At 41.4% G+C, this 27,383-nt stretch overlaps 1 protein-coding gene and 1 long non-coding RNA gene across 2 annotated transcripts in view; one reads left to right on the top strand and one right to left on the bottom strand.

Moving 5' to 3' along the window:
• Positions 1 to 3,707: 3,707 nt before the first annotated feature.
• On the bottom strand, positions 3,708 to 26,394 carry IL17B (interleukin 17B). The gene is made up of 3 exons (XM_077472726.1): positions 26,134 to 26,394; positions 18,135 to 18,469; positions 3,708 to 4,130 (listed from the first exon to the last, which is right to left on the bottom strand). Exons 1-3 carry the CDS (start codon positions 26,152 to 26,154, stop codon positions 3,878 to 3,880), a joined length of 609 nt encoding a protein of 202 aa, XP_077328852.1. The 5' UTR covers positions 26,155 to 26,394; the 3' UTR covers positions 3,708 to 3,877.
• Positions 25,115 to 27,383, top strand: part of LOC143963158 (uncharacterized) — a 28,116-nt gene continuing 25,847 nt past the window's right edge. Inside the window, exon 1 of the long non-coding RNA XR_013270892.1 lies at positions 25,115 to 25,264. This is a non-coding gene — a long non-coding RNA (uncharacterized LOC143963158). The remainder of the gene's footprint in view (positions 25,265 to 27,383) is intronic.

Raw genomic sequence — 27,383 nt, 5'->3', positions numbered from 1 at the left:
CCAATAACAAAAGCCTGGTATACACAGGCCGAATATTGATTTGTGTGTACACCATGTCAGACAGAAGCGGAACGGATGTCGAATGGGCATCCAAACCAACATCTGATCAGTATTTGAACAGTGCTGGCAGCCAATGGCTGTGAGTGCTGACTGGTGTGTTCTGGGGGTAGTCCCCATCCTCTTGTCAGATTACAATAGCTCAGAAAACAGAAGAGAGATTGCTGTACTAACATCAATGCCAGGACTGATTTCACTTTGCTTGTCAATCGAACAGACTATATATACATTATACTGGTGAAATTCGTGTGACTCTCTTACAGTGTTGAAAGTATATCCCTCTGTTCTGCTTTAACTTCAATGTGTTTTATAATTGGTACATTTACTCATGACAAAAAAGGAAATAGTTTCAAGAATGAACAAATGCTGAATCATTTGTTTTGTAGGACAAACTTGCGGCCAAGATAATTTCCCGAAAGACATGACCAATCTTAAAGTGAACCTGTGTGTAGAATCATACAACTTTACGCCTACATTTCACTTCCATGGCTCTCCATCCATCCACCAGAAGCAAAGAGAGAAAACCCCATGTAGGGTCCGGAGAACACCCACCCTGCTCCCATTTAACAGTGCTGGACTAATCCCCAAGCGCCAGAGCTGTTACAATGGTAGAAAATGGGTGTGTGACATGCTTCTTCATAACTTTGTACAAAGAGAAGGTACAGAACCTATAGAAAGTATTCAACCCCATGAAAGTTTTCATGTTTTATTGTCATAGAAAATTTTATCAAACTAGATTTGATTTTTTACATGGAATAACAGAAGCCTGTGTATTTTTTTATTTTTTATTAAAGCAGTATTAAACCTAACTACCAAAAATTGTATAGATTGCAGCTTACCAATCAATAGATGCAGTGGCTGCATTCGTTTTACATTTTTAGGCTTTTCCCCTTTGTTTTCACCTGGTGATCCAGCCAATAACAAACTTACTGTATTAGGGTGCCCCCACTCTGGGTAAAGGAACACAAGGACACCTCTGCACAGCAGCATTGCCAGCCTTGGGGGAGGGGGGTGTTAGATGGACTAGCAGATTTAAATTCACTCACAAATTGAAGCCAACTTCCAGCTAACACTTTACAAGCAGTTGCAGTGGATACATGCCTCCTGATGATGTCCTGGATGTGATGAAATGTGTAGGGAACACTCCTGCTGTTTGAAATGCATGCTGGCTCAGGAGCAGATCGGAGCAGTGGCTTTTCCTTTTGATACATTGGCAGATCATTCTGGGTGCTGGGATTGGCACAAGACTTGTGAGTGCATATATTTTACATGGGTTTAAAGGTTTTGCTAAATTTTTGTGATACACTATGATGTTTTCCATGGTTCCTTTCTCCTGAGTTTTTCCTGTGGGTGTATGGAGTGTAAAGCCCCTGGATGGGGATATTTTCTATAAAAACAGCAGTTTAAAGCCCTAGCCGCTAATCTTGGTGTACACTGAGACCCTTTTCACACTGTGATAGTTTTTAGGCACTAAAGGGCTAAGAATAACGCCTGTAAAGCGCCTGAATAACACCTCCCCTGCAGCCCCAGCGTGAGAGCCTGAGTGCTTTCACACTGGGGCAGTGCGCTTGCAGGACGTTAGGAAAAGTCCTGCAAGCAGCATCTTTTGGAGTGTGTGCGGGAGTGGTGTATACACTGCTCCTCAATCGCTCCTCCACCACTCCTGCCATTGAAATCAATGGGCACCACTGCCGAAGTGCCTGCAAAGCGTTTCAGCAGCGGTGCTTTGCTGGGGCGATTTTAACACTTTATTCGGCCACTGGCGGGGGTTAAAAGCTACCCACTAGAGGCCGAAAAGCAAACATTAGAGTCGCTTTACCGTTAATGCCCCCCCTCTCAGTGTGAAAGTAGCCCTAAAGGGGTCAACTCTGGCTAGTGTGTTCAAACCCTTTGGGGGGCTAGGGGGCAGAGACAGGGTGGATTGGCATGGAGGAGGTCTTCATGCACTTGAAGGCATTATCAATTGTGTAATATCAGTACACTGGCACAATTGGACACTTGCATATTTTGATGAACTTTTTTGCACTTTAGTATCTATATATACACTTTTGAGTGTTGCATGAAATATGTACTGATTTATATGTATATAATTTTTTGTATTTTTTAATATTATTTATATAGCTCTCTCATTATAATTTAGTTTTGTTCCTTTAGGGATACAGGTTTTACATAAAATAAATGAAAGCTGATCATTTTAAGCACCCTGTCAGGGGTAAATGGTTTGTCTCAACACTGCTACGTCTGCAGGACAGCATGTTCTTTTGGAAAACAACAGACCTACTAGCCAGATCACCAGGTGGAAATAAAAGAATGGCTAAAAAAGAAAACAAGTGTAGCCACCACATCTGAGAATTATTAAGCTGAGATATACAAAATGTTTGCTTTGGGGTTAATACCGTTTTTAAATGAAATCATTTAGCAGAGATCTGTTTTCACTTTGTTATAGGTCTATTTAAGTTGATCAATATGAAAAAGAAAATGACAGTAATGCCCCATACACACGGTCGGAAATTCTGACAGGAAAAAGTCTGATTGGATAATGTTGTCGGAAAATCCGAATGTGTGTGGGCACTATCGGACTTTTGCTGTCAGAATTTCCGATGGAAAAAGTTTGAGAGCTGGGTCTAAAAATTTTCCCACAACAAAATCCGATCAGACTTTTTCCAATCATGTGTAGAGAATTCCAACACACAAAGTGCCACGCATGCTCAGAAAAAAATTTGGAGACGAAAGCTATTGGCTACTGGCCTCTGCGTAGTCCCGTTGTACGTTTTGTACGTCACCTCGTTCCGAACTATCAGATTTTCCGACAACTTTGTGTGACTGTGTGTATGCAAGACAAGTTTCGACCAAAATCAGTCGTAAAAAATCCAACAGATTTTTTGGTCGGAATGTCCGACAATGTGTATGGGGCATAATTCTGCTGTGATTCCTTGTTCCATGGAGATAAAAGATTATAATTTCTAGGCACTGTATAGACTTCTGGGAATGGTGGAGGTCAACCTATTGAACTGACCTGCATAGACAAAGCAAATGCAAAAACTCAAGCAAAGAAAAGTGAAGCTGATAAATGTGGCAACCGAGCAATTCAAATGTTTTCTTAGGTTCACACTGCTCTAACATGAAAGTTGCACAACTTCCCATCCGACTTTGCTCTGCAACTTCAGTCCAACCTTGATCAGACTTGATGTGACTTTTTTACACTCTATGGCAGTGATGGCGAACCTTGGCACCCCAGATGTTTTGGAACTACATTTCCCATGATGCTCAACTACACTGCAGAGTGCCAGAGCATCATTGGAAATGTAGTTCCAACACATCTGGGGTGCCAAGGTTCCTCATCACTGCTCTATGGCTTTGAAGTCGTATTAAAGTTGGACCAAGTAGTAGTAGTGCAGGAACCTTTTCTAAAGTCAGAGTGACTTGTGTTAAATCAGTTAAGGCAGCTTTCATAGGGAAACACTTGACATGTCATGCGACTTGTGCTCTCACAAATCAGATCCCATGTCGCATCGGTGTGAACCGGTCTAATGATGGGTTACTAAAAACTCGTTGCATTTTGCATCAATTTTTATGGATCATACCATTGTAGTTCTGTGCTCCTCACAGTTCACCAGACATCTTTAATCATACAAATATCCTGCCACTCATTTCTAAGTTCAAGCTATGTTTATTCCCTTCCTGACAAGTGGTGAAGACAAATGATATATTACTATTTCTTCACATACAGTATGTTGTGCAGCTTTATGTGTGTTTGGTTTTCTAATATTTGGCTGTGGATGAGAACACATAAGAGGATTCCAAAAAGAAAATTGTGTGTTCAGAAAATGCATGTACAGCCGACTGCAATATTTTCCATGACTGTTGTGTATTCTTTTTGGCACTTTTTCCTTCTTCTTCCCCGTTGACCTGGTGAGTTGTCACACAGTCGCCTGCGCACAGGAATCTTGCTGTAGATTGGAATACTGGACATGGTGTGGTCCTCCTGCATGGTGAATGGGTTGATGCAGCCGGTGCACAAGCAACGAGCCTCTGGTATAGACGCAGGGACGCGGTTGTCATCATGATTGATACTGAAAAGGGATATAAAAGTATATGATTATCACTGAGTTTGCTCATCTAGTTTCATAACTATATGCTTATCTTGTAAAATGTCACTACAGAATGAATGACTTTCTTATGTAAATCAATGACACCAGGTGCAGTCTGTTATGATACCCAGAAACTCTGTAGATAAGTAAGCCCATAGGTGAGTCAATTTTGTTAGTTCAAACAGCGGATCGAATGAAAAAAGCTGACATGATTCCCCTATCTGGTGATATACTTGATGTGGATGGGGGAATCCTCCTCACTTAGCTATTACGATATATTCTGACAGCGGGAAGACTTCTCTATCGGTAGAATACACTGATCAGCCTTGCACGCTATACCTTGCAGTGCTGGAGCTTGGAAAATCTGACAGGGCGGTTGTACAGCAGTTGATCCGTAGATCGACTTCTGTACAACCAAAATGCCCATACATGGATCAAAATTCGTTCCGGTCCCTTCTCAACCTTTAGAATCAGAAAAGTAGGATACTGGTAGAGCTGCACGATTCTGAATAAAAATGTTTTTGCTTAGAATTAGGATCACGATTCTCGGCGTAGCATCATCTTTCACATTATACAAAAAATTGGGCTAACTTTATTGTTTCCTTTTTTTTAATTCATTGAAGTGCATTTTCTACCAAAAATTGCTGCACAAATTGGCCATTGGCTCCTGCTGCTGTTAATCAAATCCAGTAACATGGGAGCCGGTGGGCGGGGCCAAGTCCTGCTGTATGTGTCAATGGATGCAGCAGCAGGACTCAGGAGTGTGCCCTCATGAGTGCCCCCATGCAAAGCGGCTCTCCACGGGGACACTCGATAAAGAGGAGGGGCCAGGAGCGCTGCTGGGGGACCCCAGAAAATGAGGATCAGGGGCCGCTCTCTGTGCAAATCCCTTGCACAGAGCAGGTAAGTATGACATATTTGTTATTTAAAAAAGAAAGAAACAAACCTTTACAATCACTTTAAGTGGTTAAACTGTCCTCATTTGCAGACTGAAGTTTATCCCTTTGATCTAAAAGAATCAAATGATGCAATGGGCTTATTTACTAAAAGCAAATCCAGTTTGCATTACAAGTGCAAAGTGCACTTGAAATTGCACTTAAAGTGCACTTGGAAGTGCAGTCGCTGTGGATCTGAGGGGGACATGCAAGGAAAACAAAAAACAGCATTTTTAGCTTGCACATGATTCGATAATAAAATCAGCAGAGGTTCCCCTCATTTCAGATCTACCCCTCAGATTTACAGTGACTGCACTTCCAAGTGCACTTTCAGTGCAATTTCAAGTGCACTTGTAGTGCAAAGTGGATTTGCCTTTCATAAATAACCCCCAATGTGTCTTTCTATCTCTCAATGTTGAGCAATGTTGTGATAAACTTTGCCCCGCTGACCCTTATTTTTATTTATTTTTTTGGCAGCTGTTAGCTGTGAGCAGAGAACAGCTCTGCACTTGTTACATGAATCATAGAAATGCCGGATTAAAATGGGGGGGGGGGGGGAGGTTGAATCGAGATTGCAATTTTTTAATGATTAATCCTGCAGCTCTAGATGCTGGCTAAAGAAAATAGCGACAGTTGCAGTTGTAGTCAGTTTAGAGACACTAGCTGCTTTGAATGTGCTGGGATGTCTGGTATACTTTTTATAAGGAAATTATTTGAATATAGACTTTTTAAGTAATGAAAATGTAAAGCTAAACAGACATGCAGCTAAATACTCCATCAAAATACATATATGAGAACTGGTGTTCCTGCCAAAGGATTTGTATTTCTGTCCATCCAATTCCATGGTTTACTAAGCCCTGCTACAGAGCACATAGTTCCAGTTTGAGCACTGCTGTACAGGGGATTGCAAGATCCTGAGTCTATTTCATTTACTTAAATTTTTTTAAAAAACATATTAGGTGATTTTTAAATAATACATACCGTACCTGCATTTATTTGTGTTTTTTTTTTTTTTTTACTACTGCTTATATTATGGGCAAAATAGAAATTCTGTCAATTAATAGGATTAATGGGATCAAACATGCATATTAGAGCATTTGGATTTATTTAGAAAATACAAAATGCTGAAATCGCTAGAAAAAACTCTTCGTCTTTGATCAGTATTTGAGATTACAGACTTGTTTATATTGATTAAATGGTGCATCCTCTAGTAAATACTGTTTGTTTGGGTGATCACATGTCCCAGGTTTCAGGAAACTTATCCTTGCCTAAATCACTGCTATACAGGTAAAAAACAATGACGACTTTGTAACATTCATCCCTCTGAACACAGGTAACCTCAGCTATTCTAGTTACCCCCTATATACACCTATAGAAACAGAACATCTATGGGAACCACTTGTTCATCTAGTTAATTTGCACATACGGTTCAATGTGCATTTGCTGACAATTTGGTTAGTTTCTTAATTTGCCTCCAACGCCAACAACCCTACCAATAGTCTTTTTATATTTGTCAAAACCAGCCAAATCCAGGCCATTTGTCAAAACCAGCCAAATCCAGGCCAGTCAATGTGCCAAGATGCAGCCAACTCAAGTTATACTCAAGTTTACCTTTTTTTCTATAACTATTTTCCCAATGATTCTCTTGTTACCCATAGATTCTGATGCTTAGCGGACTTCTTTACCCTAACTATTATTCAGAATATTTTTATACTTAAAGGCTGATAGTCAAACAATTCACAAAGTGCTGATTAGGTCTTAACAGAAGAGTGGGAAACTGTTGATATAGAGACACATATACTATGTGCGCCTATTGAATTTAGTGGCTCTTACTGTCATAAATAGTCAGTGGTGACACAGCTAATGCATAGTTGCCAACATTCTCAAAACATTTTTAGGGACACTTTCTTTTCTGTAGGTATAGTATTATTTCAATTAGGGGAGGGGCATTCATTTGTAGGCATGGTCTAGCAGGAATGAAAAAATGCAGTGAAGTGCACTGTGGTGAAAATGGGCGTAATTTAAATTTAATATTAGTCGTGGCTTAAAGGGGTGTGGTTAAATATGGTCTGAGATGGCTTATATAGTGAAGAATGTGGTAATATATAGGAAATCTTGGTAGGACGGTGGCCAGAGGTCAGTAGTAGGCAGGGGGTTGAGAGAAAGGAGAGGAGGGGGTGAGTAGAGTTGGGGGGATGGAGAAGAGAGGGGGGTGAGCAGAGTTGGGGTGGGGATGGAGAAGAGGGGGTGAGCAGAGTTGGGGTGGGGATGGAGAAGAGGGGGGTAAGCAGAGTTGGGGTAGGGATGGAGAAGAGGGGAGGTGAGCAAAGTTGGGACCTGGGGGGGTGGGGTGAGCAGAGTTGGGGAGGATGGAGCAGAGGGGGGATGAGCAGAGTTGGGGGTGAGCAGAGTTAAGGGTATGGAAAAGAGGGGGGATGAACAAAGTTGGGGGAGGATGAGCAAAGTTGGGGAGGGGGGAATGGAGAAGAGGGAGTAAATAGGGTTGGCAAAGGGGAGGTTATGAGCAGGGCTGTTCTGGGCTGCTGGGAGGGAAGACACTGGGACCAGGTAGGTGGGGGACAGGCACACAAAAGTGTACATGGCATTGACACTGAAGAGTCAAGCTCGGCACAGGACAGTCAGCAGACAACTTTCTATAGGGCTCACCATGGCTGTACCTTTTCCGCCTTGGGTGTGTTCACCACCACGTCAATAAGCCAGAGATTGGTCATGTGGAAGGAGCGGTCCAGCAGCTTCATGAGGCACAGCAAACACCCAGCCCCTCCGCAGCCAATCACAAGCTGAGCCGGAACAAGACTGGATACCCAAAGGAGTAGCATGAGTGGTGGGCATGAGTCAGTGTTACAGGGGACCGCACAGGACCCCTGCAGCTACGCCATTGGTGTCACCCAGATGCGGTCCACACCACCATAGTGACGCCTGCGACAGAGCCTATTTTTCTGGATTTTGCCTGGGACAGGCTCAGACCGGGACATCAGTCTGATTTCCATGAATGTCCTGGGAAATTAGGGACTGTTGGCAAGTATGCTAACAACATAGGTCCTCGCCCTAATGAACATGCCACCTAACAGGCCATTCACAGAGTCATTCCAGAATAGTTACCTTTTGACTCCAGTTTCTGTACCACCACTGTTAGTATGGCTCAGCAGCACTTGTCTTATCTAGGCATGGCCCTTGAGCTGACAAAGGTTGGGCACTTGTGGTTTAAGGGAATCTCGGCTAGCATTTAAAAAAAGGATGCTTATTGTCTGCGTATTTGCACATTTCAAAAACCAGAAAGGTCATACTGTAACTGAAACAGTGAGCTGTTTATAAAGAACATTATCCTATTCATGTGTTACCTGAATCTTTAGAGGGTTTTCAAGCACCTTAGTTAGTATCTGAGTCGCTACTTGAAAAATGAATGTGTGGGGAGTTCTGACTTGTTGTGTAGTGCCTGGCAGAGGATAAAGGACATTGAAAAGAGAGGCAAAATGTGTGTGTGTTAAACTTGGAGAGAGAAGAAAGTGATTTAAAAAAAGCACAACGTGGTGAGTGGTGACAGGCACTTGGGAGAGGTTGTAAAATTTCTGGGATGGTTACATGAGATTAATGCATGGGTAGAGTGTAGTGGGTTTGGCGGTATTAAATTCCATTTTATCCCAAGCTTTGTCATAGTCTAGCATTTGCAATAGATATTTGCACTTAAATGATCAGTGGATTTTATGAAGGTATCTTAAAATGTATAATCGTATGAGATACCTTTGAACAGTAAATATACCTATGTAATGATATATCTGTTTTATATACACTCACTGGCCACTTTATTAGGTTCACCTGTTCAATTGCTTGGTAACACAAATTACTAATCTGCCAATCACATGACAGCAACTCAATACACTTAGGCATCTAGACGTGATGAAGACAAGTTTTTGAAGTTCAAACCGAGCATCAGAATAGGGAAGAAAGGGGATTTAAGTGACTTTGAACATGGCATGGTTGTTGGTGCCAGACGGGCTGGTTATTTGGCGTTCCACAAGGCACATTTGGCGGCCTTTTTAGGGGTCATCAAAAGAGGATGCCAGGTCTCCTCTGGATGCCATATTCCGTCTATGGTACCGATTTTTGGAAACAAGATTTGTGGATTACTCGGCAGACTTATAGGCAATTGTTTGTCCTGTGTCTGGGAACAGACTGTTTGGACCAAATACTGGTAAGATTTTTACATATGTATATTTTTTTCACTGCTGGAGGAGCCTAAGGAATTTTATTTTATTTTGGCGACTGCTTTGTTTGTCCTTTTTTGAAAGGATATTTTCGTATTTGAGTAATAACAATTTTTTTATTTTTATACATTTCTAGGGGGGTCCATTGTTTTCCTTCCCCTCCTTCGACTTGGGGCCGGGATTTTCCTTGTGTCCCCGATATATGTGGGTCGGAATGTCATCTCTGGATTATCCCTTCTATAGGTCTTGTTTAAATTAGGTACCTGTAAGTGATACATATACTCTATACATTTTTTGTTTACACGGCATTAACTGACACACTGACCCTAGTTACATATGGGAGGTTGCCAGGGCCTGTCCCCTGTCTCTTTGAGGGACATGCAATGGTGTTTTCTCTTCCATTTTTTGTGATTTGGGAAGTGGATGTTTGCCTTTTTCTTTTCTTTTTATAAGTTACTTAGTGTATCTATCTAAATATTTACATCTATCTGCACACACTTTATTATAGGCTTCCATACGGCTATATCCCGTTGATGATTACTGGCTCCTTTTTTGGATTTGTGATCTTTGGATTCCTTTGCATGCTGAAGGGCTTCAGTAGGCTCATGGGTGTTTGTCGGTATCGAGAAATGTTGCATTCTGCTTTTGTGTGTCCTGTGACATGTGAGTTTTTCTTAAATGGTTTTCTGTTTTTGTTTTTTTATTTTTATTTATTTTTTATATAGCGGTTTCTATTAGAATATGAATCCACTGTATGTGTTTAATTGTATATATTGTATGTACTTATACTGTATTTTCATATTACAGAAGTGGTAATTTTGTCCCTTATGAAGATTATTGTTGTTCATAATTATCGAAACGCGTTGGACACCCACCTATGGATGTTTTCATCTATGCAGTGAAACTGTATCACACTTGTCACTTTATGTCTACATATTTATGCTTGCTATATATATTTTTTTTATATGTTATCAATAAATTGAAATTCTTTTTCTCTAATATTACTTTATTATTTTTTATATAATTGCCTTGAAAATCCCATATTTGAGGTCCTTCTTTAACCACTTAAGCTCCGGACCAATTTGCAGCTAAAGGACCAGGCCCCTTTTTGCGATTCGGCACTGCATCGTTTTAACTGACAATTGCACGGTTGTGCGACTTTTTTTCCCACAAATAGAGCTTTCTTTTGGTGGTATTTTATCATCTCTGCCGTTTTTATTTTTTGCGCTATAAACAAAAATAGAGCGCCAATTTTGAAAAAAATTCTATATATTTAACTTTTTGCTATAATAAATATCCCCAAAAAATATATAAAAATTATTTTTTTCCTTAATTTAGTTCGATAGGTATTCTTCTACATAGTTTTGGTAAAAAAATCGCAATTAGCGATTATTGATTATTTTGCGCAAAAGTTATAGCGTTTACAAAATAGGGGATAGTTTTATAGCATTTTTATTAATATTTTTTTTTTACTAGTAATGGCGGTGATCAGCGATTTTTATTGTGACTGCAACATTATGGCGGACACATCGGACATTTTTGACACATTTTTGGGACCATTGTTATTTACACAGCAATCAGTGCTATTTAAATGCACTGATTCCTGTGTAAATAACACTGGCAGTGAAGGAGTTAACCACTAGGGGGCGGGGAGGGGTTAAGTGTGTGTATGTGTTTTTTTTTTTTAACTGTAGCGGGGTGTGGCTTGGGAACAGACGATCAGTGACAGGAAGCACAGACGATCAGTGACAGGAAGCACGAAGAGAGGTTTGTTTACACTTACCTCTCCTCGTTCTTCAGCTCTGTGACCCGATCGCGGGACACCAGCGGCGATCGAGTTCCGCTGGTCCCGCGGCCCTGGTCACGGGGCTCAGGACCGGGCCGGGAGCGCGGCGGCGGCGCGCTCGCGACCCAAGGCTGGGCACTTACAGAGCAACGTACAGGTACGTGCTTGTTCCCAGCCATGCCATTCTGCCGACATATATGTGCAGGAGGCGGCCCTTAAGCGGTTAAAAATACATGTTTTAGGGATGATGGCAATTCACACGCCAATTTCATGAGTCAAACCTTTTTCTGGTTTGAGTATTTCAAACACTGCTGATCTACTGGGATTTTTATGCACAACCATCTCTCAGGGTTACAGAGAATGGTCTGATAAAGAGAAAGTATCCAGTGAGCTGCAGTTGTGTGGACAAAAATGTCAGAGGTCAGAGATGAATAGGCAGACTGGTTTGAGATGATAGAAAGGCAACAGTAACACAAATAACCACTTGTTACACCCAAGGTATACAAAATACCATCTCCGAATGCACAACACATCAAACCTTGAAGCAGATGGGCTATAGCAGTAGAAGACCACACCGGGTGCCACTCCTGTCAGCTAAGAACAGGAAACTGAGGCTGAAGTTCACACAGGCTCACCAGAATTGTATAATAGAAGATTAGAAAAACGCTGCCTGGTCTGATGAGTCTCGATTTCAGCTGCGACATTCAGATGTTAGGGTCAGAATTTGGCGTAAACAAAATGAAAGCATGCATCCATCCTGCCTGGTGTAATGGTGTGGGGGATATTTTTTTGGCACACTTTGGGCCCCTTAGTACCAACTGAGCATTGTTTAAATTCCACGGCCTACCTGAGTATTGTTGGTGACCATCTCTATCCCCTTATGACTACAGTGTATCCATCTTCTGATGGCTACTTCCAGCAGGATAACGCACCATCTCACAAAGCTCAAATCATCTCAAACTGGTTTCTTGAACATGACAATGAGGTCACTGTACTCCAATGGCCTCTACAGTCACCAGATCCCAATCCAATAGAGAACCTTTGGGATGTGGTGAAATGGGAGATACGCATCATGGATGTGCAGAGAACAAATCCGCAGCAACTGCATGATGCTATCATGTCAATATGGACCAAAATCTAAGAGTAATATTTCCAACACCTTTTTGAATCCATGCCAGGAAGAATTAAGGCAGTTCTGAAGGCAAAAGGGAGTCCAACACGGTACTAGCAAGGTTTACCTAATAAAGTGGCTGGTGAGTGTAGGTGCCAATGACTTAACCCTTTCATGACTAAACCTATTTTCGGCATTTGGTGTTTACAAGTTAAAATCCATATTTTTTGCTAGAAAATTACTTGGAACCCCCAAACATTATATATATTTTTTTAGCAGAGACTCTAGAAAATAAAACGGCGATTGTTGCAATATTTTATGTCACACGGTATTTGCGCAGCGGTGTTTTAAACGCAACTTTTTGGGAAAAGGGACACTTTCATGAATTAAAAAAAAAAAACAGTAAAATTAGCCCAATTTTTTTGCATAATGTGAAAGATAATGTTACGCCGAGTAAATAGATACCAAACATGTCACACTTTATAATCGCACGCACTTGTGGATTGACGACAAAGTACGGTACCTAAAAATCTCAATAGGGGACACTTTAAAAATGTTTACGGTTACCAGGTTAGCGTTACAGAGGAGGTCTAGTGCTAGAATTATTGCTCTCGCTCTCACGATCGCGGCGATACCTCACATGTGTGATTTGAACACCGTTTACATACGCGGGCGCGACTTCCGTATGCGTTTTCTTTGCTTCGCGAGCTCGCGGGGACGGCGGGCGCTTTAAAAAATATATATATATATATTTTTTATTTATTTTATTTATTTTAAAATGACTAAATTGTTTTAAAAAAAAATATTTTGATCACTTTTATTGCTGTCACAAGGAATGTAAACATCCCTTGTGAGAGTAATAGGTGGTGACAGGTACTCTTTATGGAGGGATCGGGGGTCTAAAAGACCTCCCACCCCTCCTTTACACTTCAATGTATTCAGATCGCCGAAAACTGCGATTCTGAATACCGTATATTTTTTTAAAACCGGCGCCATTGGCAGCCGAGTAAACGGGAAGTGACGTCATGACGTCGCTTCCGTGTTTACTATGAGGAGACTATAACGAAGCTGATTATGACTTCGTTCCAGTTCCTCCCCAGCGGCCGGAGGCAGCGCAACTTGAATCGGTGCTCCCGATCGAACGGGAGCACCGGTAACAGCGGCGGGAGGAGGCGGGAGGGGGGGACGTCCCCTCCCGCTCCTCCGGCATAACAGCCGAGCGGCTTTTAGCCACATCGGTTGTTATGGCTGGAAAGCCAATCGCCTGCTGAAGAAAACGGTACCGGGATGATGCCTGCAGGTGCGGGCATCATCCCGGTATACCCCCCGGAAGCCGAGTACGCATATCTGCGTACGCTCGGCGGGAAAGGGTTAAACAACTTCTTCTATATCTTAAGAACTTAAGATATCTTCCTGACAGAATTCTCGGCCTTGTTTTATTCGGCTTTAATGTAAGATTATTGTAAGCTCAAACATTGCAACAGTGAGACTCCCTTGGGGGAATCTGTAAGTGTAAAGCCTAGCTCCCCTTTAAAGGCCCATATTGATGGGCTTTAGTGCACTTTGAATTGGTTTTACACTCCCTTATATGTCTGAGGAATGCAAAACTGCTTGAAGTACGTCAAATGCAGGCTAGAAGTCTACTGCATATGTCAATTAATTCTCAGTGATCTCAGAACTGTTGTCAAACTGATGCCATTGATACAGGCCCAAAGCCCACTGACACAAGCCCTTACTTAGGTTGATAGTCAGCGTCATTCATCCTGGGAAGAGAAGTAGTGATCATCAAAGAAGTAGTATGCACTATGAGAACTTTGTACTTTTGTTAGTCGAAAACAATGCCAAACTCCCTCTCACTTTTAGGTGGAGGTTAGGTTAGCTAAAAGGCTTAACCTTGTTTCTGAAGTACCATATGCAAGTCACATTTTGCAGACTTAGCCCTTGTACACACGGTCGGAGAATCCGTCGGAATGTGTCCTATCGGACCATGTTGTCGGATAATCTGACTGTGTGTGGTATGCATCGGACTGATTCCGTCGGAATATCCATCTGACCCAATTTTCCAACTTGTTGGAAATATTTCCCGACCAACTGGGCCGATCGGACATACTCCGATCATGTGTAGAGAATTTTGATCGGACCAAGTGCCATGCATGCTCAGATCAAATTCCTACATCAAAGCTATTGGCTACTAGCCTGAATGTAATCCCATCGTAACGAAATTACGTCATCACGTTCTGAAAGATCGGATTTTTCGACAACTTTCTCCGACCGTGTGTATGCAATAGTTTCGGACAAGATCCGACGGACAAAATCTGACGGATTTGGTTGTCGAAATCTCCGACCGTGTGTACAGGGGCTTACAGATAAAAGACCAGTTATTTGTTGGACTAGAAGTTTTAAGAAGGTTTAATATTTCAATGCAAACATTTAATTTAATTAAACAAATCCTGTACCTTTATAGCAAAGATATTAGGTATTCTTTAGGCCCAACTGCAGCATGGTGATTTCCACACATTTCATGTATACCTCATGTATTAATGGGTGTTTAAAATATATCTTAGACCCCTTTCACACTGGGGCATTTTTCAGGCGTTTTTCAAGCGCTTCAGCGTTAAAAAAAGCGCCTGTAAAGCGCTTGAAAGAAGCCTCATCTGCAGTCCCAATGTGAAATGTCAGCGCCCGAAAAACGCTCGTAAAGCGCCGCTTAAACTAGCAGCGCTTTACCAGCGTTTTTCGAGCGTTAATGGGGTGCTTTTAACCCCTGCTAGTGGCCAAATAAAGGGTTAAAAGTGCCCACAAAACGCTGCTGCCAGTAGCGTTTTTCAGGCGTTTTTCGGGCGTTTTACAAGCACTTCCCATTGATTTCAATGGGAAGGGGCGTTTTAGGAGCGTTGTATTCACCGCTCCAAAAGCGCTGCAAAGAAGCTGCTTGCAGGACTTTTTTTGACGCTCTGCCAGCGCAGCGCCTCAGTGTGAAAGCACTCGGGCTTTTACATTGGGATTGCAGTTGCAGCTTCTTTCAGGCGATTTTTTAACGCTAAAGCGCCTGAAAAACGCCCCAGTGTGAAAGGGATCTTGGTGTGAAAGCACTCGGGCTTTTACATTGGGATTGCAGTTGCAGCTTCTTTCAGGCGCTTTTTTTAACGCTAAAGCGCATGAAAAACGCCTGAAAAACGCCCCAGTGTGAAAGGGGTCTTAAACCAAATGTATTTTGTTATGTTTTGGATTGAGTGGGACAGGATTAGAATCCCTGTCGAGTTTATTATTCGGTCTGTGTTCCTACTGTGTGAATTTACTCTCTGTACTTGTTTTGGTGACCACTATCTCCAAAACAAAAAGTTATGTATAATCCACAACATTTCAGTTGCCACTTGATCTAGAGGGGATGGTAAACTTTCTTAAGGGACGCCTGTTCTGGTGACAACTGTTGATGAGGGGAATTCCCCTTAGTTAGGATCTTCTCTCACTTTCTTTTGCATCTCTTTGCCTGGAACAAAAGGGAAATCTCCGTAATGGGATGCAGACTGCAAAAAATAACCTGATGGGATAAACATATGCTTTAACACCTGTACTGGAAAAGGAATGAAAATTTTAATCTGATAACATCTGCAGAGAAATACAAACAGTTATTTTGTATGTTTTGATAATTAGGATTTATTTTATGGCATGTAGCACATACCATGTAGGAGCTGCTGATGGACAGGGATCCCTCACTCCTGCACAGCCAGGCACACCGAATCTTCACAGGCACACAAAGTTAGAAAACAGTCCATAGCTTTGTTTTTATTGTTTATTAAGGGGGTTAACAACTTGGAGGTTATGGGATGCCCACTTGACTGCAACAATAAATTTAGGGACATCTTCCTATGTACAACTTTAAGTTTTTTTTCAGTTATTGCTATCCCACCTGGCTGCAGTTGCCTCTTTCACCAGCTCAACTGGCTAACTCTCTACACCAGCCCACCCGGCTGACTCTTCACCAGCCCACCTGGCTGACTCACTTGACATATCTTATGCCCTGTAAATACGGTCGGACATTCCGACCACAAAATCCGTTGAATTTTTTCAGATGGATTTTGGCCCAAACTTGTGTTGCATACACATGGTCGAACAAAGTTGTCAGAATATCAGATCGTTCTGAACGAGGTGACGTCAAATACTTATGTCAGGACTATAAATGGGCCAGTAGCCAATAGCTTTCATCTCTTAGTTTATTCTGAGCATGCGTGGCACTTTGTCCGTCAGAATTGTCTACACATGATCTGAATTCATGCAATCGGATTTTGTTGTTGGAAAATTTTAGATCCTGCTCTCAAACTTTGTGCGTCTGAAAATCCGATGGAAGAAGTCCGATGGAGCCCACACATGGTTGGATTTTCCGACAACATGATCCAATCACACATTTTCCATCGGAAATCCGAGCGTGTGTACGGGGCATTAGAGAAAGGCAGAAGACTTAAGCCCATCTCTGTCTTCAAGGGAGAATGGCTACATGTGGCAGTCTCCCCCCTTTGTTAGTCCCCTTCCAGCAGCCGAGTTCCAGCCCACAGCAGGACCCCCTCAGACTAGGGGGTATCCCTCAGGGACGCTGACCACCTCCTCAACACTGCATCTCCATCTTCCACCCAATTCCCCTGCTGGCATGGCCCATGTCTATTTATGGGGTTGTCTCTGCCCCCTGCCAGCTAACCACTGGGGGTTGGCTGAGGCTTCATGAATATTCATGGAAGCTCCTCCTAACCCCTGCCCTCTAATTCTAGAAGGTTCTCCAACCTTTCAGACACCAGGGGAAGACACCAGAGAGCTGCCAGGATGAGTCCCCCTGCCCTGAACTCTAGTGAACCTTGACCCAATAAAGACTCGCAGGCCTTAACATGAGGCAGGTAAATTGTCCCACTCTGTCACTACTAGCAGCACACTCAAGAGGGTTATACAGGCATATGAGATATGACTCAACCTCAGTAGGACAGTATACTGTATTTAAAACATTTAATCTGATTAAACAAAAAACTCTGCTTTTGTTCATACTATTCCTTAATCCTCCACTTCATTTTTTCAGTATCGTTTAGAAACAAATATATTTTTATTGTGTATAACAATAAAATAACAATAGAGTAATACCCTTACATCCAATAACAAAAACGGGACATTGATAAAAGATGTAACTATTTTGCATGTATCAGACCATTGAGGATAGTAAATTCAGGTGCAGAAAAATACAAGCACATACTAAAAACAGAAAGGACATGTTCCAGCTAGCATAAAGAAGAAAATGAAGAAAAGCTAGAAGAAGAGGAGGGGAAGAAAGAGAGAATTAGGCAAATATCATGGACCAAGCTGTGGGGAAATGATCACGGTGTGGTTCCATACTGATCATTAGGTAATAACATGCATTTGAAGGTTTTCAGTATCATTTAAAAATGCTGGTCATCTGCATAAAACTTTTCTCATATAGTTTGGCATGGACCTTGTTTTGGTCAAAAAGTAATTGCTATAATGCATTGCTCTTATTGAATGCAATAAGAGGACACCCTCTTAAAAACATCTCCATGTTGTATGTGTAAGTTGAAAGGTTCTAAAGATATCTTCTTTCTATTCTATTTTTGTGGGTTACATACATTTATTTTCTGTAGCTTTATAGTGCCTTTTCTTGGCCAAGGCAGTATGTTGCCAGACTATAGCATTCCCATTAGATCTACCAACAACTACCGTATATTGGACAAGGACCTACTTTATTGATTAAGAATCAAGTGAAAATATCTACATTGTGCAGAGATGAGTGTTCATTTTAAGATGAATATATCCTGCTAAAAACTAGTCCTGTGCTAAGTTCAAACACAGTGGTAGCAACTTAAAACCAACATACCACTGCACAGTAAAATCTGTTGAGCATTTATTATTTGTATTGTTAGTGACAAATGTTACCTGTAAGTCCAGGGTGAAAGACTTCTCCTGTTAGAAAGCCAGAGTCTCAGGTTCACTTCACATCGGCCAATTGAGGACTCAGAGTTGTTCCTTAGTTGGTTCACCATCTCATTTAAACTTTGCTCATATTCTTCCACTAAACTATAAAACTGAGATGGGGCAAAAGAGTTCCCTCCTAGAACTGGATCTGGAGATGCTTTCCCGTGGCTTTTATCCTGGAAAGTGCCTGGATTCTCCTTTCCCTTGCCATGCCCTTTCTTTCTGTTTTTTGATTGTTTTGAAATCTCTGAAGTGAAGACCATGGTCAGCAGGAGAGAACAAGTGTACACCAGCAGCTATGAAGAAACATTGTATTGTGTCAGTAAACAATAAATACAATATTCATTCCTACTTTAAACATACATTTACATTTTAAAGGTATCTAGCCCCAAGAACAAGAAGTCAATAGGTGTGACGGTTGCTTTCATTTTTCATGAAAGCTAAATATTTTTTCTGTAAGTACAGAACATTGCAGTGGGTTCATATCTGTGTTGTCGCCCTAAGTGTGTTATTTGTAAGATCACCAGGTCAAAAATTAGGATATAAATGTCTGAAAAAAGGAAATGAATACAGCCACCAATTAAGGACTGTTAAACTACAATATACTACATATTATGGATCCAAAGAGTCAGGCACTACCATCCATTACTATGTTATTATGATATGATGCTTGTATGTATTACATGTATCGAATAAAACATTTTATCTTCATATAAAATGGTTCCCTGTCTATATTATACCATGGTATAGTTGTTTTATACCACTATGAGTCACCTGCCAGACATATTTGTAAACCATTTACACTGCATGCTTCATATAAAGTCCCATTGTTTCCTCCCCTAGTTATACTACATATTTGTCAATGGGTTTAGATACACATAAAGCTTCTACAAAGTTATACAAGAAATGTGATTTTTACCAAATATGTAATTCAGATATGTTGCATTAAACAAATTGAGCATGTTTTGAATGGAGGGTGTTTAGGGCAGTGTTTTTCAAGTAATGTACCTTAGCACCTAATGCACTCATCAGGGTGTCACTTAAAAAAAAAACTGTTCTGTTAATGATTCTATTACGCCTAGAACATAGATAAAGACACCAACTTTTCATTAGGAGACTTGATGACTGAGGATATATTGTACTATCTATGGATCCTTGCAGTGAAGATCAACTGCTGCCGAATTTCTGTGCTTATTTCCATCACTTGTCTTCATGTTCCACCTTGCTATCAGGGTAATGTGTAATCCCCAACTTACTTAAATGGAAAGTAATATTTTATACGCAGCAAGAGTGTGAATCTAAGGGAGGGGAAAGGATAAACCACTTTATTCAGTAGCAGTAGAAGCATGCATGGAGCTATCGAGGTACCTTGATGATGTCGGATATGACAAAACATGTTGGGCTTTGGTGATTGGTGGTGGTTAGGGATGAGCCGAACACCCCCCGGTTCGGTTCGCACCAGAACTTGCGAACGACCCCCGCGTTCGGTACGAACGTTAGAACCCCATTGAAGTCTATGGGACTCGAACGTTCGAATTGGAAAGTGCTAATTTTAACGGCTAATATGCAAGATAGTGTCCTAAAAAGGGTTTGGGGACCTGCCTCCTGCCTCAGGGGACATGGGTCACTGCAAAAAAAAGTTTTAAAAACTGCCGTTTTGGCGGGAGCACTGATTTTAATGATGATTAAAGTGAAAAAAAAAAAGTGAAATATTCCTTTAAATATGGTGCCTGGGGGGTGTCTGTAGTATGCCTGTGAAGTGCCACGTGTTTCCCGTGTTTAGAACAGTCCCTGCACAAAATGACATTAAACGGAAATAACACCATTTAAAACTGCTTGCGGTTTTAATGTTATATCTGGTTCCTGCAATATGGTTGAAAATCATTGAGAAACATGGCATGGGTAGCCCTCCCTGCCCATTACCAGCCTATTTGGGTCTTGAACGCATATTAAGGGGAACCCCGTACCCATATTAAAAAAAGGAAATGCGTGTGGCCCCCAGGCCCTATATACTCAGAACAGCAGTATACAGGCGGTGCAAACAAGACAGGGACTGTGTAGGTTTGTTGTGTTAAGTTGAATCTGTTTGTCATTTTCAACCGGTACATTTTTAAAGTGTAGCTCCAGTCCAAAAAACTATCTTTAAGCTTTTTGGAAAACATAGGGAAGGGTTATCACCCCTGTATAATTTGTTTTGTCGTCCATCTTTTTTCATCTCACTTGCTGCTGTCTCCTTGCGTTTGCAAGTAGGAGATGTTTGTAAGTTGGATGTTTGAAAGTAGGGGCCTGCCCTATATTATAGCGGTATGTACTGGGTACAGAGCACGCAGACAGCACGCACTATCTCCTAACACTACTGACTGCAAGCTCTATTATTAACCACTTGTTAGCCCAATGTTTGCATAAAGTGAAAGATGAAGTTATGCTGAGTAAATAGATATCAAACATGTCACTCTTCAAAATTGCACATGCCCGTGGAATGGCGCCAAACGTCGCTACTTAAAAAATCCCCATAGGCGACGCTTTAATTTTTTTTTTACTGGTTACATGTTTTGAGTTGCAGAGGAGGTCTAGGACTAGAATTATTGCTCTCGCTCTAACATTCTCGGCGATACCTCACATGTGTGGCACATGCGAGCACATGGGGACATGGGCGCTTTAATTTTTATTTAATTTTTTTATTGTTCATTTTACTTTATTTATGTTAGTTTGACATTTTTTTCCCCAAAAATATATTTTTGATCACTTTTATTCCTATTACAAGAAATGTAAACATCCCTTGTAATAGGAATATGGGGTGACAGGTCCTCTTTACAGTGAAATCTGGGGGGTCAATATGACCCCACATCTCACCTCTAGGCTGGGAAGCCTGAAATAAAAAATAAAAAAAAGATTCTGGCTTTGATCGTACTGGCGAGTTGGTAGAAGCACCGGAGGGCGGTGAGGGGTGGGGGGCGTCTATGGCTGGGTATTTCAGGGTATCACCGAGTATGGCTGGGTATCTCTGAGTATGGCTGGGTATGGCAATTTATGGCAGGGTATTACAGAGTATTGGTGGGGTATTGGCGGGGTACTACAGAGTAATAGCAGGGTACTGCAGAGTATTGGGGGGTACTACAGAGTAATGGCAGGGTACTGCAGAGTATTGGGGGTACTGCAGAGTAATGGCGGGTACTGCAGAGTAATGGCGGGTACTGCAGAGTATTGGGGGGTACTGCAGAGTAATGGGGGTTACTGCAGAGTAATGGGGGGTACTGCAGAGTAATGGCAGGGTACTGCAGAGTATTGGGGGTACTGCAGAGTAATGGCGGGTACTGCAGAGTAATGGCGGGTACTGCAGAGTATTGGGGGGTACTGCAGGTTAATGGGGGTTACTGCAGAGTAATGGCGGGTACTGCAGAGTAATGGCGGGTACTGCAGAGTATTGGGGGGTACTGCAGAGTATTGGGGTACTGCAGAGTAATGGCGGGTACTGCAGAGTATTGGGGGGTACTGCAGAGTAATGGGGGTTACTGCAGAGTAATGGGGGGTACTGCAGAGTAATGGCAGGGTACTGCACTGCAGAGTAATGGCAGGGTACTGCACTGCAGAGTAATGGCGGGGTACTGCAGAGTAATGGCAGGGTACTGCAGAGTATGCACTGGTATTGCAGAGTATTGGCAGGGAATTGAGGGGTTAAATTCGGTGAGCAGCGATGTGGGCACTGCAGATGCAGCCCACATCGCTGCTGACACCGATCTCTTTCCCCTCCGCTGTACCGATCGGTACAGAGAGGGGAGGGAGGAACAGGCGTCATAACATGACGCCGGTTTGTTTCCAAGTGATCACTCCGTCATTTGACGGAGCAATCACGTGGTAAACGGTCGCTATGAGCGGCTGTTTACGGTGATCCGTGATGCGACCCGGCGGTCACGGATGCTCTCGAGTGCGCACACCTCGGGGCACGCGAAAGCAGAATTCTGGGAGGCCGTTAATTAACGGCCTCTCAGAGTTAAACAACCCCCCTGAAGCCGTTAATCGGCAATGGGCAGTTGTTAAGTGGTTAAAGCTAGATCACTAGCTATATAGGTGAGGTGAATATAGTGGTGTATACTGCAGTCAGGGCACAGACAACAACCACTACACAGCAGCAAGATAGGAAATCAGCCAAAAACGATTGGTGTGTACTGTGTTGAAGGTACACAGAACACCCACTGCTTCAGATGCTAAGTAACACACTACACGAAGCCGCCTCAAAGGCGGCCTTATATAGTGTGGGGCGTGCACTACACAGCCTGAGCTATGATTGGCCACAGGCAGGATGCCTGTGGCCAATCATGGCTCTCCTCGCTGCCAGCGCTGCGATTGGCCAAGCATGCGGGGTCACAGTGCATGCTTGGCCAATCATGGGGCAGCAATGCACTGCGCCACCGCAGTGCATTGTGGTCCGCGCGCGCGTCACTCGAATTTTGACGCGAACGGCCCAAACGTTCGGAATTCGCCAAACGCCCGAACAGCCAATGTTCGAGTCGAACGTACGTTCGACTCGAACACGAAGCTCATCCCTAGTGGTGGTGATGGGACTAAAGTTGGGTCTATACCGGTGGCTTAGTGCTTTGGTGAGATGCCAGTATCTGTTATTGTGTGGTGTTACCTCTGCTTATTGGATATCGAGCTATGCAGAATTTCTAGATGTGCCTGCGACAAGAAACTTTCTGGTGAAATATGTTCTAGTGGAATAAACATTTTTTTTTTAAATTTTACTGCACTCTTTTTGTGTAATCCCTGACCACTTACACCTGCTTTGGCGTAGTGTAGCTAATTATAGTAAATCATACGTGAGTGTATCCATTTCTCAATTGTCCTCGATTTCCAGAAAAATATGGTGGGTTGAGTTGGAAGTGAATGGGGATAATTAACCAATACAACAACAGACCCATATCTGCCCGTCATAGATGCTTACTAAGGAATGAACGGATCATTTTGTTGTATTCCTTCACTAATAACTGCATTTACCTGGCAGCCATGGTTACACTAGTGACAATATTTAGGGATCATTTACGTCCATGCTGGCTCTACTCTCCTCTTTCCAATGTATATAATAATAACCAGTAACAGGACACAAATTTTCCAATGTTCTCTATGCAACACAAAAGCAGAGATGGCATATATTACCCAACAAGCAACTCGAGAGTTGGGTGAATTTATAAATCCTCAGCTAATTTATGATCGTCTTCACAGGGTATCCTTGGATGAGAATGATATAAAGATATAAATATTTGTTTTATTACATCCTGCACTTAGGTGTAAATGAGTATTCAGGATGAGAAGACATACAAACATATCTTATCTACTGATCTCATGTTCATATAAACATCCTCCTTCCAAGAAGATCGAGCAAAACCATAACACACACAAGCAATGACACTGTTTGCAGGCTATTCCACTGGGACTGAAGTAAAGTATGATTAAGGAAGGGTATCTGTGTATGACCTGATAGTAAGTTGTCTGACCAAATTAAACATTGTCTGAGGAGGTCCAGTATTTATTAGATTGTGAAGAATAACTAGACAGAGATAACCAGTGCTTTTAAAGTTGATAAAAGTGGTTATTTTGCAATTGAGATGTTACATCAAGTTAGCAAATATGCAGAAGGGGAACCAATCTTTTACACCATGTGGAAAACAGTACTTACTGGCAGAGAGTCAAAAATTGCAGTGGGTTCCAACACTCCAGATCACCATACTTTAGACCATGGCTTTCCCTAGTTTTTCTTCAGTTTATACTGCTTAATGTAGAGTAAGTTTTGCCAGAACTTATATTTCAGTGATTAGTGTAAAATGTCATGTTAAACCTTTCACTGCTTTCTTTCAGTTTCTCATAGACTATGATCATAAGAGCTCTACTTTCTACATTCTCATGACTGCCCATTACTAATGGCTATCAAGGTTTATACTTTTGTTTTTAACTGAGAAATCTACCGGAGGACAAAGGCTCCCAATTGTATAACAATCCAAGGTGATAGAATCTGCTAGGCATTACAGCAAAGGTATGTTACAAGAACCCCCTGAAAAATAATAGAATAGGTTTTTGGATAACTTAGGTTGCCAGTAGCGTGAATGTTTTGTAAGCCACTCTTATATTGACCCTACCTGTGACCTCAATACAAACTCTCCTTGTAACCCTTGCCTTATGGTAAAGTCCATAGAAGAATGCTCTGCTCTTAACAATATCCCTTCCTGATAATAGATATCTGCAGTAAAGTCCTAATGCTTTAATCTACTGCTTTGGGCTAAACGTAGACATCATGTTGCAAAATCTCTACATCTGATTAGATTTTGTTATGTTTTATTAGGGTCCACGTCACATGGGTGATTCTGACACTGGCAACTGCCCAACTTACTTTTATTCTGTGGAATGTCTTCTTCACTGCCCTAACCCCAATATGTCTCACTGGGGGTAATTTACTAAAACTGGAGCACTCAGAGTCTGGTGCAGCTGTGCATGGTAGCCAATCCACTTCTAACTTCAGCTTATTCATCTAAGCTTTGACAATAAAACCTGGAAACTGACTGGTTTCTATGCAAAACTGCACCAGATTTTGCACACTCTATTTTTAGTAAATCTTCCCCAGTATTGATAACGAAACACTTGCACTTGTACTCCAGTCAAATATTATCTAAGCTTGGTATAAAAAAAACATAGATCAAGTATCTGTAATCTTAATGCACATGGACAGATCTGTCACTGCTAGCATTTGAGAGATCTGCATTTCTATGGGTGCCCTCCTCTCGAACAATGAACTGTTTACTGGAAGCAACTTATACTACAGATATTTGTCACTTACAGTGCTCATTTTAATAGCTTGTCACCTGACGGAAGGTTTCTCTTGAACTTCAAAAAGCCTACAGAACATAATGTTTATCTACATTCAATGTCACCCTTGTCATTATGAGGTCGTTGAGAGATTGCTTACTTTTTATAAGCATTCCACTTATAACAGTGAATGCCTGACCTATGACAGGTTCCACCTAAGCTGATGACTTTCGGGTATTACCTGTAGCTATACTCTTTCCTGTTTGGTGACAAGAAGTTACTTGAAAGCGAACAAGGTAAGTCTTAATATAGGGCACCAAATTAGAGCAAGCTAATTCTGACAATAATAGGAAATCTGTAATAACACACTATGTACCAAAAAGTAAAACTGTAATTTTAAAGTATATCTCTATATTCACAGATTTCATTACAGAGATCAGTTAATCAATGTTAATGAACTGTTTACTATTTCAGTATCCACCTTTAAATTGTATTTAACATACTGCATAAAGATACTCTGTGCTGTAGTACTTAGCAGATTATATCCAGCATAATGCTATGAGCAGATCATAACTGGTGCAATGGTAATTATATTCAATACTATTAACAGTTTATGCCAATTATATTCAAATGCAATTTTTAGATATTAAGTGCAATTTCAATACCAGACTCTTTCTGGTGCAATACTAACATACCCAATGCAATGGTAATAATTGGATTATATTCTGTGCAATGTTAATTAGCATATTATGTACAGTACAGTGGTTATTTGCAGACTATACCCAGTACAATGATAATTAGCAAATGATATCCAGTGCAAAGGTGATTACTGTATTATACCCAGTAAAATGGTAATCGGCAGGTTATATCCATGGATATAATCAATGGATATAATCTGCTGATTACCATTTTACTGGGTATAATACAGTAATCACCTGTGCACTGGATATCATTTGCTAATTATCATTGTACTGGGTAATTAACATGTTAAACACGGGCAGCTATAAAATACAGAAATACAGTGCTATGTAAGCATAAAATACCTGGGTAACACACAACATATGGTCATGACAAATGTCAAACCTGATCGCAGTTAATGGCCACATATGATTCTACATAGGTATATTGACCTTGTAAATGCTGTAAAATGTATTAGAGAACTTACCAGCTTATGTGAGCCAAGCATTCTGCCAAGAGAGACTAGCAGATGCAGCTGCAGACTAGACAAACCTCAGGGACTATCCCCCAGTGTCAGTGGGTTACAAGCTGCACCTACTCCAGTCCCTCCAATAGGGCTGGGCCCAATGCAAGTGATTTTCTAAAGGTGCTGAGTACAATGTTAACAAAGGCCCAGCTTGTCCCTTTTCTCCTTGTGTTCTGTGCCTCTTGTTTTTGTCCCTGACTGTACATGCAGGGACTGTTTGCTGACTGGGAACACAGTGCACAGCGGCTCTGTTCTCACACTTGACACACAGACCTGGCTGATATATGCTGTTTGTTTGCTTGTTCTTTTAATGTGGGAATTGGAATCTCCCAATTAACAATTCAATGGAGAATTGTGAAAATGTAATATTACCAGCTGCAGGAGAGGGTAGTGTATCCCTTTACACAATCTGGGCGGCTGCGGCTAATTTAGGAACAGACATGAAGTTAATGGTTGGACAGTAAATGCTGTGTGCTAGAAAGCATTACAATGTATGCTAAGTGTTTGTGGTACCTTTTATAATGCTTGTATTTATGTATGTGCTGTATTACAGCAACTGATAACTTTATGTGGATAATATTTAAAGGGGACCCGTCAGAACAGAAATATGGGAGCCACCATTGCTCAATTATTTTTAAAAGTGCATGCTACAGGATTATAATCTCTCTTTGTTTCTTTAGTCAGTCAATGGAATACGCATGCATAACAGCTCACCATACTGGCTGTATGTTTGTTTCACATCCATTCCCAACCAAGTAGTAATGGAAGCTCCCAGTTCCCAAATTTCTATCCTGACAAGTTCCTTTTTATGAATGTATATAACCATGTTACTTTTCTTAAGTGTATTTTAGTAGTTGTAGAGATAGAAAATTTGATCATGTTACTGCAGCAGAGTGATTGTGTGTAGACTGGACCACTTTGCAGGCCTGAAATGAGATATCACAGTTCTGGCATTTACCACAAACACTATGAATAAAAAAATTGCTTTGAGAATGTCTCATCAGTCACACAAAAGTAACAAATAATGGCCATAATGTTTGTTATATATTTGTAATGTAAGTTTAACATTCCCTTATAATTTAATCTTAAGAGAAAACAGCCATTAAAAACATTCAACCAAAAGAGTTTAAGAACAATCATCAATAGAGAAATTAGCCTCATGCCCTGTACACACGGTCGGACATTCTGAAGGAAAAGGTCCTATCAGATCA

This window comes from Lithobates pipiens, unplaced genomic scaffold (assembly GCF_037356315.1).
Source record: "Lithobates pipiens isolate NorthernLeopardFrog02 unplaced genomic scaffold, aLitPip1_a1.2 Scaffold_8, whole genome shotgun sequence".
NCBI classification, from domain to species: domain Eukaryota; kingdom Metazoa; phylum Chordata; class Amphibia; order Anura; family Ranidae; genus Lithobates; species Lithobates pipiens.
This window is presented reverse-complemented; position numbering and strand designations above follow the sequence as displayed.